General features: G+C 49.5%; 1 protein-coding gene across 1 annotated transcript in view; it reads right to left on the bottom strand.

Annotated features, from left to right (window-relative positions):
* The window catches only part of IPO5 (importin 5), an 82,100-nt gene extending 81,521 nt beyond the window's left edge, over positions 1-579 (bottom strand). Inside the window, exon 1 of the mRNA XM_074962851.1 lies at positions 425-579. Within this exon, the coding sequence (XP_074818952.1) occupies positions 425-517 (93 nt within the window). The 5' untranslated portion in view covers positions 518-579. The remainder of the gene's footprint in view (positions 1-424) is intronic.
* Between the last annotated feature and the right edge of the window lie 16,272 nt (positions 580-16,851).

Raw genomic sequence — 16,851 nt, 5'->3', positions numbered from 1 at the left:
CGGGGCCGGTGCCCGCTCTCGGTGCCTAGCCACGCCGACGGAGCTGCCCCGCCTTGTATCTGGGGCAGACTCCGACAGCCGCAGAGCTGAGCAGCCCCGGCAGAGGGTGACCGCCAGGGACACCAAGCGCGGCGGCCCCCGGCCCTGCGAGGCCTGAGGGGGAGCAGCGCGGCCGCACACACACGCCGAGGGCTGAGGCGGCGGCGCAGGCCCCGGGGGAGGGGAGGGGCAGGCCCTGGGACAGCTACCGTTTGAACCCGCCCCCGAACTAACGGCCGAAACGGCCTCCGCGGCCAGAGCGGGCCAGCCGCGTCCGCGAGTCACCCCTCCAGCTGCTGCTCACACGTGGGGCCGGGCCAGCCCCGCTGCCTGCTCCCCTCCGGCGGCCGCGGGAGGCTGACAGGCCGGCGCCGGCGTCCCTCACCTCGGCCTGTTTGCGGACCGTATTGTCCGGGCTCAGCAGGTTGCCCAAGAGAAGGTAGAACTGCTGCTGCTCCTGCTCCGCCGCCGCCGCCATTGCTGCGAGAGGGAAAGAGAGACAGAGACCGGCCGGGCAGGGCAGGGAGGGAGGGGGAGCCGGCCGCGCACCCACTGAAAGGAGGCGGAGCTGCCACAGCCGCGCTCTTGTCCGAGCTTCTCTCACGGCCCGTCCCCCACCGCCCCGCTCCAGAGCGCCCATTGGTTCTGGACGGAAGCGGCTTCCTCTCTGATTGGTCCGGGCCCCATGTCGAGCTGCGGATTGGGGGACACCGACTGCCCTCTGACTGGTGCCGCTCCTCTTTTGTAATTGGGCCGCTTCCAAGCGAGAGGACGAGGCGAGAGAAGTAGTCATTGGCGGAAGCCTCTGACAGCCCCATTGTGATTGGTCAATGGTGGAGTTGCATGGTGGAGGGAGGGAGACTAGAGCGTGTGAGCGCTTAATGGGCGGGGGAAGGGAGGAGAGGGAAAGCGCGGGAGATCCGGGGCGCCGCCCCTGGTTGTGCCACTGCTCTCACTCCAGTGAGGTGCTGACCCCTTCTCCTGCCGTTGGCTTGGGCGAATCTCCGCCCCTCCGCGCTGCTGGTCTCTTCCCGTCCTCAGGGATGGGGGTGGGGGGCTGCGGGAGAGGGGAGCCCTAAGGAACGGCCCTGCCTACAGGGCAGTGTCAGCCACGGCCTCCCCGGAGAGGGGGTGGCAGCATCTCTGCCTCCCCAGTAACACCAAGTGGGGATCACGCGGCCCCATGTCCCTGCCTCCCCCATGATAGGCGGGGTCACACAACCCCACATCCCTACCCCCCCCCCCCCGCGACACTGACTGGAGGGAGTCAAGGGGCCCCGTGTCTCTGCCCCCCCATGACAGGGGGTCACACAACCCCACGACCCTACCTGTGTTCCCTCTATTTTTTTATGTCCACGTGTGGAATGAATTTTGTTATGTACACCAATATGGAGGTGGTGTGTGACATATCACCTCCATATTAAGAAAAGGAGTACTTGTGGCACCTTAGAGACTAACCAATTTATTTGAGAAGATCTTTTTACACTTTCCACAGTATGCATCCGATGAAGTGAGCTGTAGCTCACGAAAGCTTATGCTCAAATAAATTGGTTAGTCTCTAAGGTGCCACAAGTACTCCTTTTTTCTTTTTGCGAATACAGACTAACACGGCTGTTACTCTGACACCTCCATATTGGTGCACATAACAAAATTCATGTGGTGGAGTAGTGCCGAGGGGTTTGGAGTGTAGGAGGGGGCTCAGGACTGGGGCAGAGGGTTGGTGTGTGTGGGGGGGGGGTGAGGTCTCTGGCGTGGGGCTGGGAATTAGGGGATCAAGGTGTGGGAGAGGGATCAGGGTTGTGGCAGAGCGTTGGGTGCAGCGGATGAAGGCTCCGGCTAGGGGTGAAGGCTTTGGGGTGTGGCCGCAGATGAGGGGTTTGAGGTGTGGGAGGGGGCTCGGACAGAGGGTTGAGGTGCGGGCTCTGGGGTGGGGCCAGGGATGAGGGTTTTGGGGTGTAGGCTGCCCCAGGGCTGCGGTAGGGAGAGAGGACTCCCCCCCCCGCCTTCTCTCGCTGCAGCACTTTTGGGACGGGGGAGACGTGCCATTCCGTGGCCACAGCAGCTGTGGTCGGGCTGGTCTGGGGCAGTGGAGGGGCTCAGTCCTTTCCCCGGCAGCTTCAGCAGGCCTAGGCTGGGCTGGGGGAGGGGCTCCTCTCCCCCCCACCCCCCACAGCGGCAAATCCAGGGCAGGTCCGCACTGGGGCTGGCAGGGAGACACGCCTCTCCCCGCCATGGCGGGTCTGCCCTGGGGGAAGAGGTGCCTCTCCCCACCACAGCCCTGAGCCCCTGCGCAGGGTTTAATAGGCATCTGTGCGGCTTAGAGGGAACTTAGGTTCCTACCTCCGAGTAACTGGGGATCACACACCTCTGCATCCTTGCCTTTTCCAGTGACTCAGGGGGTCTCTAGCCCCATGTCCTAACACCCCCAATGACACCAATTGTGGGTCACACAGCCCTGTGGCCCATGACAATGACTAGGGATCACACAGCACCATGTCCTTGCCCCCCCAGTGACAGCAACTATGGGTCACATGGCCCCATGGCCCTGCGACGGGTTCACACAGCCCCATGTCCTAACCCTCACCATGTGACAGTGATTGGGGGTTACACAGCCCTGCATCCCTCCCTTCCCCCCAGTGTCTGAATGGGGGGTCACATCTCTACCCACTTAGTGACTCAGTGGGGGTCAAACAGCACTGTTTCCCTGTCCCCTCTCAGTGACAGTAAATGGGGAAGGTCACACAGCCCCATGTCCATGCCCTCTCCCAGTGACAGTGACTGGGGGGTCACATGGCCCTGTGTCCCTTCCCCCTCTCAATAACAATCACTGGCAATCTGTGACCTATTGGCAAAGGGTCCCCTGTTCTTTATAAACAGCTCTCACCTCAGACCTGACAAACTCATTACACCAAACACATATCTTGCAGGATATTTATCCATAAGTGATGTCATGTGCAGTACTTACAGTAAGTTGGTAAATTGTCAAGACACATAATCATTATGAGAGGTACGTATGGGTAACATTTAAGGAATAAATTAATGTATTTATGTTGAAAGTGGGCTTTGTGGACTTGGAGTAGAAATTAGTCACCAGGATGTGATGTGCCCATTCACACAAGAGGGAGGTAATGCCAGCTCAACTGACTAGCTTTGGTCCATAACTATCACTAGAAAACCATCAAAGGCACCTCCAAACAATTAAAACCTCTTGGACGTGAAAAAGGAGCATTACAACAGACAGGGCTTTGTTCTGTCAGTGAAGAGAAACAAAAGGCTGTTTTCAGTATAACAGAAAAGGAAGCAGCATGCTGGATTCATTCATTGAAGAAACCCCATGGTGAGCAAGGTGCTTTCATGAATGTTTTGGATCCTGATTCTTGTGAAACAAGCCAGCTCTGCAAAAGACAGAACTACTTTTATTATAGATGAAAGGGAACTATTGATAAATGTGGATCCAGGTTTGCGTTATGATTTTGTGGTGTAACCAGTTGTTTCCATCACTTTCATTTCTAGTTAACTCGTTTATCTTTCTTAAATAAAACTACTTGTATTTTAATATACATGCTCACAAGTGCTGTGTGGTTTACAAGAATGATGGTTTAAGGTAAAACTGGCAAATTGGGATACAGTGCACCTCTGCATGCAGAGGCTTTGAAATTTCTTTGAGTAGCTAGTGGCAAGGACTGGATATTGGGTGACCAAATGTCCAGTTTTCGACCAGAACACCCGATCAAAAAGGGATCCTGGCAGCTCCAGTTAGCACTGCCAACCGGGCCATTAAAAGTCTGGTCAGTGGTGTTGCTCAGCTAAGGCAGGCTAGTCCCTACCTGTTCTGACACTGTGCTGCGCCCCAGAAGTAGCCAGCAGCAGGTCTGGCTCTTGCTGGGGGGGGGACGGGGACGGTGCACAGGGCTCTGTGCACTGCCTCCAACCCAAGCACCAGTTCCGCACTCCCACTGGCCAAGAACCATCCAATGGGAGCTGGGGGGGGAAGGTGTCTGTGGGTGAAAGCAGCATGCAGAGCCACCTGCATGCCTCCCCGTAGGATCCGGACTTGCTGCTGGCTAAGCACTAAGGGCAAAGCACGGTCCACAGTGTCAGAACAGGCAGGAAGCCTGCCTTAGCACCCCCACTGCGCCGCTGACCAGGAGCAGCCGGTGGTAAGCCTGCACCCCAACCCCATGCCCCAATCTCCTGCCCCAGCCCTGAGCCCCCCCAAACCCAGAGTCCCCTCCCACACCCCAAACCCCTCATCCTAGCCCCACCCAAGAGCCCACACCCTGAGTCCAGAACCCTCACCCCCTCCCACACCCCAACACCCTGCCTCAACCTGCAGCCCCCTCCCACATTCCAAATCCCTCGGCTGCACCCACCAGCCCAGTCCCAGTCTTTTTACCCAGCTATTCCAGCTAATCCCCACCTCCATCTCCTTGGACAGCCAGTCCCAGTTCCCTACCTTCTGGCTCCTTTTCCAATGGGTCTATCTCCCCACCTCTGCCTCCAGTGCCCTCAGATCCACTTTCCTTGTCCCCACTGGTTTCCAGACCCAGCCTCCCTTCCTCAGCTCCTTCTCCAGTCTCAGTGTCCTCACCCCCGTATCCTTGTCCCTGTCTCTTTGTCCAGATAGTCCCAGTTCTTACCCACATACTGGTTCCTCATCTGATCTGTCTCCCCTCCCCATCACCTCTTTCCTTCTGACCCACTGATTCCCAGTCCCATTTCCACCCTCTGATTTTTCATCAGATCTTATCCTCCCGCACACATTGGATCCAAGTCCCTCCCTGGTTTCCTTCCCTAGCTCCCCATTGCAGTATCCTAGGCCAGCCAGACTCAGTCTCCCCTGCTGGCTGTCAGCCCCGTATGTCTACACTACGAAATTAGGTCGATTTTATAGAAGTTGATCTTTAGAAAGCGATTTTATACAGTTGATTGTGTATGTCCCCACTAAGCGCATTAAGTCGGTGGAGTGCGGCCTCAATACCATGGCTAGCATCGACTCAGGGAGCAGTGCACTGTGGGTAGCTATCCCACAATCCCCGCAGTCTCTGTTGCCCATTGGGTTAAGCTCCCAATGCCTGATGGGGCAAAAACATTGTTGCAGGTGGTTTTGGGTACATGTAATCAGTCTCCCCTCCCTCCCTCCCTCCCTCCGTGAAAGCAAAGGCAGGCAATCATTTCGCGTCTTTTTTCCTGGGTTACCCATGCAGACGCCATAGCACGGCAAGCATGGAGCTCACTCGGCTCATTGCTGCTGTTGTGAGCATTGTAAACACCTCATGCATTATCTTGCAGAATGTGCAGAACCTGGCTAGGAGCTGCCAGCACGAGGACGATTGTGAGGAGGACATGGACACAGATGTTCCTGAAAGCACAAGATGTGGCAATTGGGACATCATGGTGGCAGTGGGGCAGGTTGATACAGTGGAACGCCGATTCTGGGCCCGGCAAACAAGCACAGCCTGGTGGGACCGCATAGTGTTGCAGGTATGGGATGATTCCCAGTGGCTGCAAAACTTTCTCATGCATAAGGCCACTTTCCTGGAACTTTGTGAGTTGCTTTCCCCCACCCTGAAGCGCAGGAATACCAAGATGAGAGCTGCCCTGACAGTTGAGAAGCAAGTGGCAATAGCCCTGTGGAAGCTTGCAACGCCTGACTGCTACCGCTTAGTTGGGAATCAATTTGGAATGGGCAAATCTACTGTGGGAGCTGCTGTGATCCAAGTAGCCAATGCAATCACTGACCTTCTGCTAACAAGGGTAGTGACTCTGGGAAATGTGCAGGTCATAGTGGATGGCTTTGCTGCAATGGGGTTCCCTAACTGGGGTGGGGCCATAGACGAAACCCATATCCCTATCTTGGCACCGGACCACCTTGTTAGCCAGTACGTAAACCGCAAGGGGTACTTCTCAATGGTACTGCAAGCACTGGTGGATCATAAGGGACATTTCATCGACATCAACATGGGATGGCTGGGAAAGGTGCATGATGCTCGCATCTTTAGGAATTCCGGGCTGTTCGAGCAGCTGCAAGAAGGGACTTACTTCCCAGACCAGAAAATTACCATTGGGGATGTTGAAATGCCAATAGTTATCCTTGGGGACTCAGCCTACCCCTTGCTCCCATGGCTCATGAAGCCGTACACAGGCAGCCTGGACAGTAGTAAGGAGCAGTTCAACTATAGGCTGAGCAAGTGCACAATGGTGGTGGAATGTGCCTTTGGATGTTTAAAAGCTCGCTGGTGCTGTTTGCTGACTAGGTTAGGCCGCAGTGCAACCAATATTCCCATTGTTATTGCTGCTTGCTGTGTGCTCCATAATATCTGTGAGAGTAAGGGGGAGATGTTTATGGTGGGGTGGGAGGTTGAGGCAAATCACCTGGTGGCCGATTTTGAGCAGCCAGACACCAGGGAAATTAGAAGAGCACAGCTAGGTGCGCTGCGCATCAGAGAGGCTTTGAAAACCAGTTTCATGATTGGCCAGGCTACAGTGTGACAGTTGTGTGTGTTTCTCCTTGATGCAAACCCGCCCCCTTTGTTGATTTTAATTCCCTGTAATTCAACCACCCTCCCTCCTTCGATCACAGCTGGCAAAGGAAATAAAGTCACTATTGTTTTGAAACCATGCATTCTTTCTTTATTAATTAAAAAAAAAAGTGAGATAACTAACAACTGGGGTGCAGGAGGAGGGAAGGACAAGGCCACATTGCTTATTGTAGCCACACTGCAAATCAAAACTGTTTGAATGACAGCCTTCTGCTGCTTGGGCCATCCTCTGGAGTGGAGTGGCTGGGTGCCCAGAGCCTCCCCCTCCCCCGCATTATTGGGCATCTGGGTGAGGAGGATATGGAACTTGGGGAGGAGGGCAGGCCATTATACAGTGGATGCAGCGGCGATCTGTGCTCTTGTTGCCTTTCCTGCAGCTCTACCAGACGCCTGAGCATGTCCATTTGCTCCCCCATTAGCCTCAGCATCGCCTCCTGCCTCTTCTCATCACGCTCACTTAATGCTTTCCTGGCCTCTGTCACTGAATGCCTCCATGCATTCAGCTGTGCCCTATCAGTGTGGGAGGACTGCATGAGCTCGGAAAACATGTCATCGCGAGTGCGTTTTTTTTGCCTTCTAATCTGCAATAACCTCTGGGATGGAGATGATAGGGGGACCATAGAAACATTTGCACCTGTGGGGGGTTAAAAAGGGAGATTAAAATTTAAGAAGATACATTTCTGAGAACAAAAGAGAGACTCTTTCACAGTGAATCAAGCAGTTCACAGCAGACAGCACATGTGCTTTAGGTACAAGGTCACATTTTGCCTTTTATATTGAGAGCTTGCCAGTATGGTGACACATCACACATGGCTGGGCAATGGAATTTGGTTTCCAGGCAGCCATGGTAAGCCGAAGGGTATGCGGGGTTGCCTTCTTCCGCCTTCATAACATGTGGGAATGGTTTCAAATTGCAGCGCTCTCCTTTCCCATAGCAAGCAATGCTGGTTGGGTTTGCCATTTAAAAGGAGGAGTTGCGGTTTTCGGGTGGATGTGCAGCACACCCCTCCCCCCACCCCACCGCGTGGTTATTCTCAGGGATGATCCCTTTTAGCCAAACACAAACAGCCCAGCATGAACGGAGTCCTTTTACTGTTCCCTTACAAAAATTCCCCTATTTCAACCAGGTGACCATGAATGATATCACTCTCCTGAGGGTAACACAGAAAGATATAGACCAAATGTTCCTTGGTTGCGATCAAAACCCAGGACCATTCGCTGCCATGCTTTGTGCTGCAATGATTCCAGACTACTTGCTACTGGCTTGGCATGGTAAAGTGTCCTACCGTGGAGGACGAAATAAGGCAGCCCTCCCCAGAAACCTTCTGCAAAGGCTTACAGAGTACCTCCAGGAGAGCTTCATAGAGATGTCCCTGGAGGATTCCCGCTCCATCCCCAGACACGTTAACAGACTTTTCCAGTAGCTGTATTGGCTGCAAATGCATCCCAATTCTTCAGGGCAAATGAAACATTAAACACAATTGCTTTTAAACCCTGTAATGTAGTTACAAATGTGCATTCACCAGAGGTGCCTTCTCTGGCTTCAGGGTCCGGGAACCCGCCTTGGGAGGGTATTGGCTCCAGGATGAAGAAAAGGTCCTGGCTGCCAGGGAGAACGGATTCTCCGCTTGCCTGCTGTCCATTCTCCTCCTCCTCCTCTTCCTCATCCACAAAATTCTCCTCGCTGTTGCGTGAGACTACCCCCTTGCAGGTGTCCACAGACAGTGGTAGGGTCACCCCCTTTTATGCCATGCAGCTGATCAGAGAAGCGGCATGTATAGGGCTCTGACCCGGAGTGACCATTTGCCTCCTTTGTCTTTTGGTAGGCTTGCCTGAGCTCCTTAACTTTCACGCAGCACTGCTGTGTGTCCCTGTTGTAGCCTCTCTCCACCATGCCCTGTGCGATTTTGGCATATATATTAGCATTTCTTCTTTTTGATCGGAGTTTGGCTTGCACAGATTCTTCTCCCCATACAGCAATCAGATCCAGTGTCTCCCTTTTGGTTCATGCTGGAGCTCATTTGCAATTCTGGGACTGCATGGTCACCTGTGCTGCTGAGCGCGCCACGCTGACCAAACAGAAAATAAAATTCAAAATTTCCCGGGGCTTTTCCTGTGTACCTGGCTAGTGCATTGGAGTTGAAAGTGCTGTCCAGAACGGTCACATTGGAGCACTCAGACAACGTTAATAATAGGGGGTATTACCAGTCCCACCTTTAATACGCTATAATTAACTTCTAATTAGTTATGTTCTTAATTAGCTCATTTCCTATAATTAATTCTGCCACCTTTCACTTATTAAATTCCATTCTTGTTCATGGTTCTTAGGGTCTGTTAGGTGGTGAATAGTGGGATTGGCTCCAATCACCGTTCCTTCACTATTGTTTCTTAGAGGTTGAAGCTTGTTTTGCCTTTACCAGGACAAGTCTGAGGTTCAAGCAGTCTAATTAAAACAGGATTTTTTTTTTTATAATAAAAGAGTGAAACTGACATTAACATTAAAGAAACAGTGTGCAGGACATATTGAGCTCTGCATAGTTTCAGACTAATCTCATTAGGCTCAATTTAGGTTTAGATGCAGTGAGTGAATTACAAAAAATAACTCTTTTACTTGTGTAGAAAGCACTTTCTTTTTCTTCCTATGCCCTTTAAGCCTCCCACCCTCTAACTTCTCATGATTCTCTTTGACCAAGCAAGTCCCACAGATACCATATCTAGTTCAGGTGTGTTAAGTCTTCCCTCCCTCTTAGATCCCAGTCTCTTTGGAGTGATTATTTTTTACATTGAAAATGTGACTCAGTTCGTGGTCATATCCGGCAAACTGGTGGAGTTTACATCAGCATTTTAACAATGTATTGTTTTGATCAGGTTTACCATTTGTGTAATAGTGTCTGCTCTCTGTACAATGAGTTTTGTATCTCCTAATAACCTCCCACCTGCATCCCCCAAAGGTGTTTCTCAACATCCTCTCTCAAAAACTAGCATTCCAAATACCCCTTTGTTCTGGTCTACACCTTTGTCAGCCTAAGGATCAAGGTGTCTGGATTTAAGTTTGCATGTCAACTGACCCTGATTAGAGGTGTTAGAGTCAAACTCAGTGGGTTTTTAAAGCAACTGATTTTAAAATGTTGTATAGTCTTCTCTTACCGGTATTTCTGCTCTATATCACATACGAGTTATTGATCAGTGCATCACACCTACTTTCTATGTAATATCAATAAATATAACATATACAAACTAATTACCATACACTTGTTTATAATTAGCTTGCTACTTATGATTAGTTATCATTAACGTTAGTTAGTAAAATTTACACTTTGGGGGGAAAAAAACCCTAGCAAACAATATAATTTATTGTTTTTTTGCTTGTAGTACAAAGAATTCCTTCCACCAGTGAGGAGTGGATGGGGTAAGATAATGAGAAGGTAAACAGTATTAAACCCCAATAATATAATCTTTTGCTAGAGGATAAGATGCCAGAGGAGTCTTGTTGTGGAGCTCTCACAGTTGTACTATGACTACAATGAGAGAAAGAAGAAACAATTGATGGATTACCAAACAAAGTAAGGTAAGGAAAAGTTGATAAAGCAACTGCTGACCGTGTAGAGCCTATTAGTAGGTGGAAAATTCATCTCAACCAAATTATACTACAGATTGTAAATTCCTGAAAATTGCTCTTGTAACAGTCAGCTAGCAATAGGTTTGGAGATCAGCACACCTTTGATAATAGTTGTAACAGAGTAGTGCTTGTCTGAAGTTGAAGAATGCCACGAATGGTAAATGAGGGCAATTTATGAGCAGCTTACATGATATCTAATGGAAGTTTTCATGGGATTGGATGCATTAGTTCTGAACCTCTTAGTTCATGAAGTTTAATTAGATCTGTGTCTTCCCCAGCATTCTTATTACTCCCATGATAACAATGGATTGAAATGGTTAAAAATGTAGATGAAGAATAAATGAGTGATCTCCCTTTTACAGCAAGAACATTTTAGTCAGACTAACAATGATACCTGATTGAAGAGCTCTGTATGTATTTTTAAAATTCCTTTTTCTTTAAGATTAGTGAAAGGTGAGAGAAGACAGATACTAGCTGCCTGCCAGATAAATTTAGTAAAGTTCCTATTGTCAGTAGTATATTTGCTTTTTTCTTCAAAAATTCTTTAACGTATATTGTCTTTTGTTATTCATAATATTTAATAGTTATGAGTGGTTTGAAAATGTAGAAAATCAATGCAAAGCTAAGTATATTAGCATCTTAGGGTTGAATTCAGTAGTCCTTCATCAAGCAAAATTCCCACTGCCAATGGAGCAGGTGTAATAACTGAAACTACTTTTAACTCATTTTAAAAAAAAGAAGACCCAATTTCTTTTGTTGATGTCACCTTTAAAATCAATGTTTGAGGAAAAAGAAAAAAGGAGAGGTTCTAGCAGAACATTGCTACAATTAGAGAAAAAAGTAATTTAGAATGAAACATACCTGAAAGTTGCCTTCTCAGTCGTCTGCATTCTTTGAAATGCAGAATGACTTTCCTGTAATTTAATTCTGTCATTTCCTGCTAAAATGGCATTCTCAAGATTCTTTAAATAATGTTATTTATGTTAAATAAGCTGTGTTTTTGAAATGTCAGGTTAGTTATTTGAAAAACAAAATTAAGTGATGATGCACTTTTTTTCTTTAAAAGCATTTTTGCTCTGCTGTACATGGGTGCTGGGTGCAGATCCCAAGTACTGGAAGATCAGATTGGGAATATATACACCTAGGTCAGGTTTACACGAAAAACTTTTGCTCATATATCAGTGTTGGTTAGGGTTGTGATTTTTCTATATCAGCAAAAGCCCCTTGTGTAGATGCAGTCATACCGGTATAAAAATGCTTCTGCTGTTATAGCATATTTCACTCAGGGAACTGGTACAGCTGTCATGGCAAAAGCACTTTTTTTTGGCAGTATATGCTGCATATACCCAATAGGAGAGTCTGCCAGCAAATAGCTATACTGTAGACTATACGTCAGATTCTGGAAAAACAGCCTCCAGTGATTTTAAAGGTTAAACTCTATTCTTCTATTGTTTTCCAAAGCAGTAAAACCTGGAGGTAAGTGGACTTGTTTGAATTATTGGGTGCCTTTCAAAGGACAATGATATGACCTACATTTGCAGAGATGACAAAGAGTTTGTAAATCCTCAGATACACAATGACTAATGCTCAAAGCCTGTTTGCAAGTCTTGAGGAGGAACTTTCGTTTTGTTTTGAATGAAAATGGATTTTCCACAAGTTTACCAGTAGGTGGCATTTTTGGAGCAGTCAAAAGTGTTAATTGACTGGGTATGTCTACACTACGAAATTAGGTTGAATTTATAGAAGTCGGTTTTTTAGAAAGCGTTTTTATATAGTCAATTGTGTGTGTCCCCACACAAAATGCTCTAAGTGCATTAAGTGCATTAACTCTGCGGAATGCTTCCACAGTACTGAGGCTAGCGTCGACTTCCGGAGTGTTGCACTGTGGGTAGTTATCCCACAGTTCCCGCAATCTCCGCTGCCCATTGGAATTCTGGGTTGAGATCCCAATGCCTGATGGGGCAAAAAACATTGTCGCGGGTGGTTCTGGGTACACGTCATCAGGCCCTCCCTCCCTCCTTCCTTCCCTCTGTGAAAGCAACGGCAGACAATCATTTCGCGCCTTTTTTCCTGAGTTACCTGTGGAGACGCCATACCATGGCAAGCATGGAGCCCGCTCAGCTCACTGTCACCGTATGTCTCCTGGGTGCTGGCAGACGCAGTACTGCATTGCTACACAGCAGCAGCAACCCATTGCCTTGTGGCAGCAGATGGTGCAATAGGCCTGAAAACAATCCTCATCGTGTCCAAAGTGCTCCTGGCCGCCTTGGTAAGGTCGGTCAGGAGCGCCTGGGCAGATATGGGTGCAGGGACTAAATTAGGAGTGACTCGACCAGGTCATTCTTTTTAGTCCTGCAGGCAGTCCTATTGTACCATCTTACGGTGAGCAGGCAGTAGATGAGGATGGCTAGCAGTCCTATTGCACCATCTTCTGCCGAGCAGCCAGGAGATGTGGATGGCTTGCAGTCCTACTGCACCGTCTGCAGCCAGCCAAAGATGTAAAAGATAGATGGAGTGGATCAAAACAAGAAATAGACCAGATTTGTTTTGTATTCATTTGCTCCCCCCTCCCTCCCTCTGTGAAATCAACGGCCGACAATCGTTTTGATGAGGTGTGTCAGGGGCACCTTGAAAACTTTAATGGAGATTCAGTCCTGCCTGAAATACCAGAGGGAGGGATAGCTTAGTGGGTTGAGCATTGGTCTGCTAAACCCAGGGTTTTGAGCTCAATCCTTGAGGGGGCCATTCTGTGTGACAGTTGTTTTTGTTTCTCCTTGATGTAAAGCCACCCCCTTCGTTGATTTTAATTCCCTGTAAGCCAACCCTGTAAGCCATGTCATCAGTCGCCCTTCCCTCCATCAGAGCAATGGCAGACAATCATTCCACGCCTTTTTTCTGTGCAAATGCCACACCATGGCAAGCATGGAGCCCGCTGAGATCACTTTGGCAATTAGGAGCACATTAAACATCACTCGCATTATCCAGCAGTATATGCAGCACCAGAACCTGGCAAAGTGAAACCGGGGGAGTAGGCGATGTCAGCGCGGCGATGAGAGTGAGGAGGACATGGACACAGACTTCTCTCAAAGCACGGGCCCTGGCAATGTGGGCATCATGGTGCTAATGGGGCAGGTTCATGTGGTGGAACGCCGATTCTGGACCCGGGAAACAAGCACAGACTGGTGGGACCGCATAGTGTTGCAGGTCTGGGACGATTCCCAGTGGCTGCGAAACTTTCGCATGCGTAAGGGCACTTTCATGGAACTTTGTGACTTGCTTTCCCCTGCCCTGAAGCGCATGAATACCAAGATGAGAACAGCCCTCACAGTTGAGAAGCGAGTGGCAATAGCCCTGTGGAAGCTTGCAATGCCAGACAGCTACCGGTCAGTCGGGAATCAATTTGGAGTGGGCAAATCTACTCTGGGGGCTGCTGTGATGCAAGTAGCCAACGCAATCAAAGATCTGCTGATATCAAGGGTAGTGACTCTGGGAAATGTGCAGGTCATAGTGGATGGCTTTACTGCAATGGGATTCCCTAACTGGGGTGGGGCCATAGACGGAATCCATATCCCTATCTTGGCACTGGAGCACCAAGCTGGCGGAGTACATAAACTGCAAGGGGTACTTTTCAATAGTGCTGCAAGCACTGGTGGATCACAGGGGATGTTTCACCAACATCAACGTGGGATGGCCGGGGCAGGTACATGACGCTCGCATCTTCAGGAACTCTGGTCTGTTTCAAAAGCTGCAAGAAGGGAGTTTATTCCCAGACCAGAAAATAACTGTTGGGGATGTTGAAATGCCTATAGTTATCCTTGGGGACCCAGCCTACCCCTTAATGCCATGACTCATGAAGCCATACACAGGCAGCCTGGACAGTAGTCAGGAGCTGTTCAACTACAGGCTGAGCAAGTGCAGAATGGTGGTAGAATGTGCATTTGGACGTTTAAAAGCGCGCTGGTGCAGTTTACTGACTCGGTTAGACCTCAGCGAATCCAATATTCCCACTGTTATTACTGCTTGCTGTGCGCTCCACAATATCTGTGAGAGTAAGGGGGAAGACATTTATGGTGGGGTGGGAGGTTGAGGCAAATCACCTGGCCACTGGTTACGCACAGCCAGACACCAGGGCGGTTAGAAGAGCACAGGAGGGCGCGGTGCGCATCAGAGAAGCTTTGAAAACCAGTTTCATGACTGGCCAGGCTACGGTGTGAAAGTTCTGTTTGTTTCTCTTTGATTAACCCCCCCGCCCCTTGGTTCACTCTACTTCCCTGTAAGCTAACCACCCTCCCCTCCTCCCTTCGATCACTGCTTGCAGAGGCAATAAAGTCATTGTTGCTTCACATTCATGCATTCTTTATTAATTCATCAAACAAATAGGGGGATAACTACCAAGGTAGCCTGGGAAGGGTGGTGGAGGAGGGAACGACAAGGCCACACAGCACTTTAAAACTTTAAAACTTATTGAATGCCAGCCTTCTGTTCTTGGGCAATCCTCTGGGGTGGAGTGGCTGGGTGGCCGGAGGCCCCCCCACCGTGTTCTTGGGAGTCTGGGTGAGGAGGCTATGGAACTTGGGGAGGAGGGCGGTTGGTTACACAGGGGCTGTAGCGGAGGTCTGTGCTCCAGCTGCCTTTCCTGCAGCTCAACCATATGCTGGAGCATATGAGTTTGATCCTCCAGCAGCCTCAGCATTGAATCCTGCCTCCTCTCATCACGCTGCCGCCACCTTTCAGCTTCAGTCCTCTCTTCAGCCCGCCACTTTTACTCTCCTCAGCCCGCCAACTCTCCTCCCGGTCATTTTGTGTTTTTCTGCACTCTGACATTGTCTGCCTCCATGCATTCGTCTGTGCTCTGTCAGTGTGGGAGGACAGCAAGAGCTCAGAGAACATTTCATCACGAGTGCGTTTTTTTCACCTTCTAATCTTCACTAGCCTCTAGGAAGGAGAAGATCCTGTGATCCTTGAAACACATGCAGCTGGTAGAGAAAAAAAGAAGGGGCAGTGGTATTTAAAAAGACACATTTTATAGAACAATGGGTACACTCTTTCACGGTAAACCTTGCTGTTAACATTACATACATAGCACATGTGCTTTCGTTCCAAGGTCGCATTTTGCCTTCCCCCACCATGTGGGTAGCCCCTCCCTCTTTCCCCCTCCCCATGGCTAACAGCAGGGAACATTTCTGTTCAGCCACAGGCAAACAGCCCAGCAGGAACGGACACCTCTGAATGTCCCCTTAAGAAAAGCACCCTATTTCAACCAGGTGACCATGAATGATATCACTCTCCTGAGGATAACACAGAGAGATAAAGAATGGATGTTGTTTGAATGCCAGCAAACATACACTGCAATGCTTTGTTCTACAATGATTCCCGAGTATGTGCTACTGGCCTGGAGTGGTAAAGTGTCCTACCATGGTGGATGGAATAAGGCTGCCCTCCCCAGAAACCTTTTGCAAAGGCTTTGGGAGTACATCCAGGAGAGCCACAAATGACAGGGCAAATTAATCATTAAACATGCTTTCTTTTAAACCATGTATACTATTTTAAAAGATAAACTCACCAGAGGTCCCTTCACCACCTGCCGGGTCCGGGAGGCAGCCTTGGGTGGGTTCGGGGGGTACTGGCTCCAGGTCCAGGGTGAGAAACAGTTCCTGGCTGTCGGGAAAACCGGTTTCTCCGCTTGCTTGCTGTGAGCTATCTACAACTTCATCAGCATCATCTTCCTCGTCCCCAAAACCTGCTTCCGTGTTGCCTCCATTTCCATTGAACAAGTCAAACAACATGGCTGGGGTAGTGGTGGCTGAACCCCCTAAAATGGCATGCAGCTCATCATAGAAGCGGCATGTTTGGGGCTCTGACCGAGAGCGGCCGTTTGCCTCTCTGGTTTTCTGGTAGGCTTGCCTCAGCTCCTTAAGTTTCACACGGCACTGCTTCGGGTCCCTGTTATGGCCTCTGTCCTTCATGCCCTGGGAGATTTTGACAAATGTTTTGGCATTCTGAAAACTGGAACGGAGTTCTGATAGCACAGATTCCTCTCCCCATACAGCGATCAGATCCCGTACCTCCTGTTCAGTCCATGCTGGAGCTCTTTTGCGAATCTGGGACTCCATCATGGTCACCTCTGCTGATGAGCTCTGCACTCACCTGCAGCTTGCCACGCTGGCCAAACAGGAAACTGAAATTCAAAAGTTCACGGGCCTTTTCCTGTCTACCTGGCCAGTGCATCTGAGTTGAGAGTGCTGTCCAGAGCGGTCACAACGGAGCACTCTGGGATAGCTCCCAGAGGCCAATACCGTCTAATTTCGTCCACAGTACCCCAAATTCGACCCGGCAAGGCCGATTTCAGCGCTAATCCCCTTGTCGGAGGTGGAGTAAGGAAATCGATTTTAAGAGCTCTTTAAGTCGAAAAAAAGGGCTTTGTCGTGTGGACAGGTGCAGGGTTAAATCGATTTAAAGCTGCGAAATTCGACCTCAACTCCTAGTGTAGACCAGGGCTCAGGCAGTAGACTGATTTGATACAGCCAATGCTTAACAGTGATGGTGTGGAAAATACTATGGATAATTCTAGTTCAAATAATAAGGGTTCACATTTTCAAGGATTTTATGGCATATTTCTTTTTTAACTTGATATCTTGGTTACAGCTATTG

Source organism: Natator depressus, chromosome 1, assembly GCF_965152275.1.
Source record: "Natator depressus isolate rNatDep1 chromosome 1, rNatDep2.hap1, whole genome shotgun sequence".
NCBI lineage: Eukaryota > Metazoa > Chordata > Testudines > Cheloniidae > Natator > Natator depressus.
This window is presented reverse-complemented; position numbering and strand designations above follow the sequence as displayed.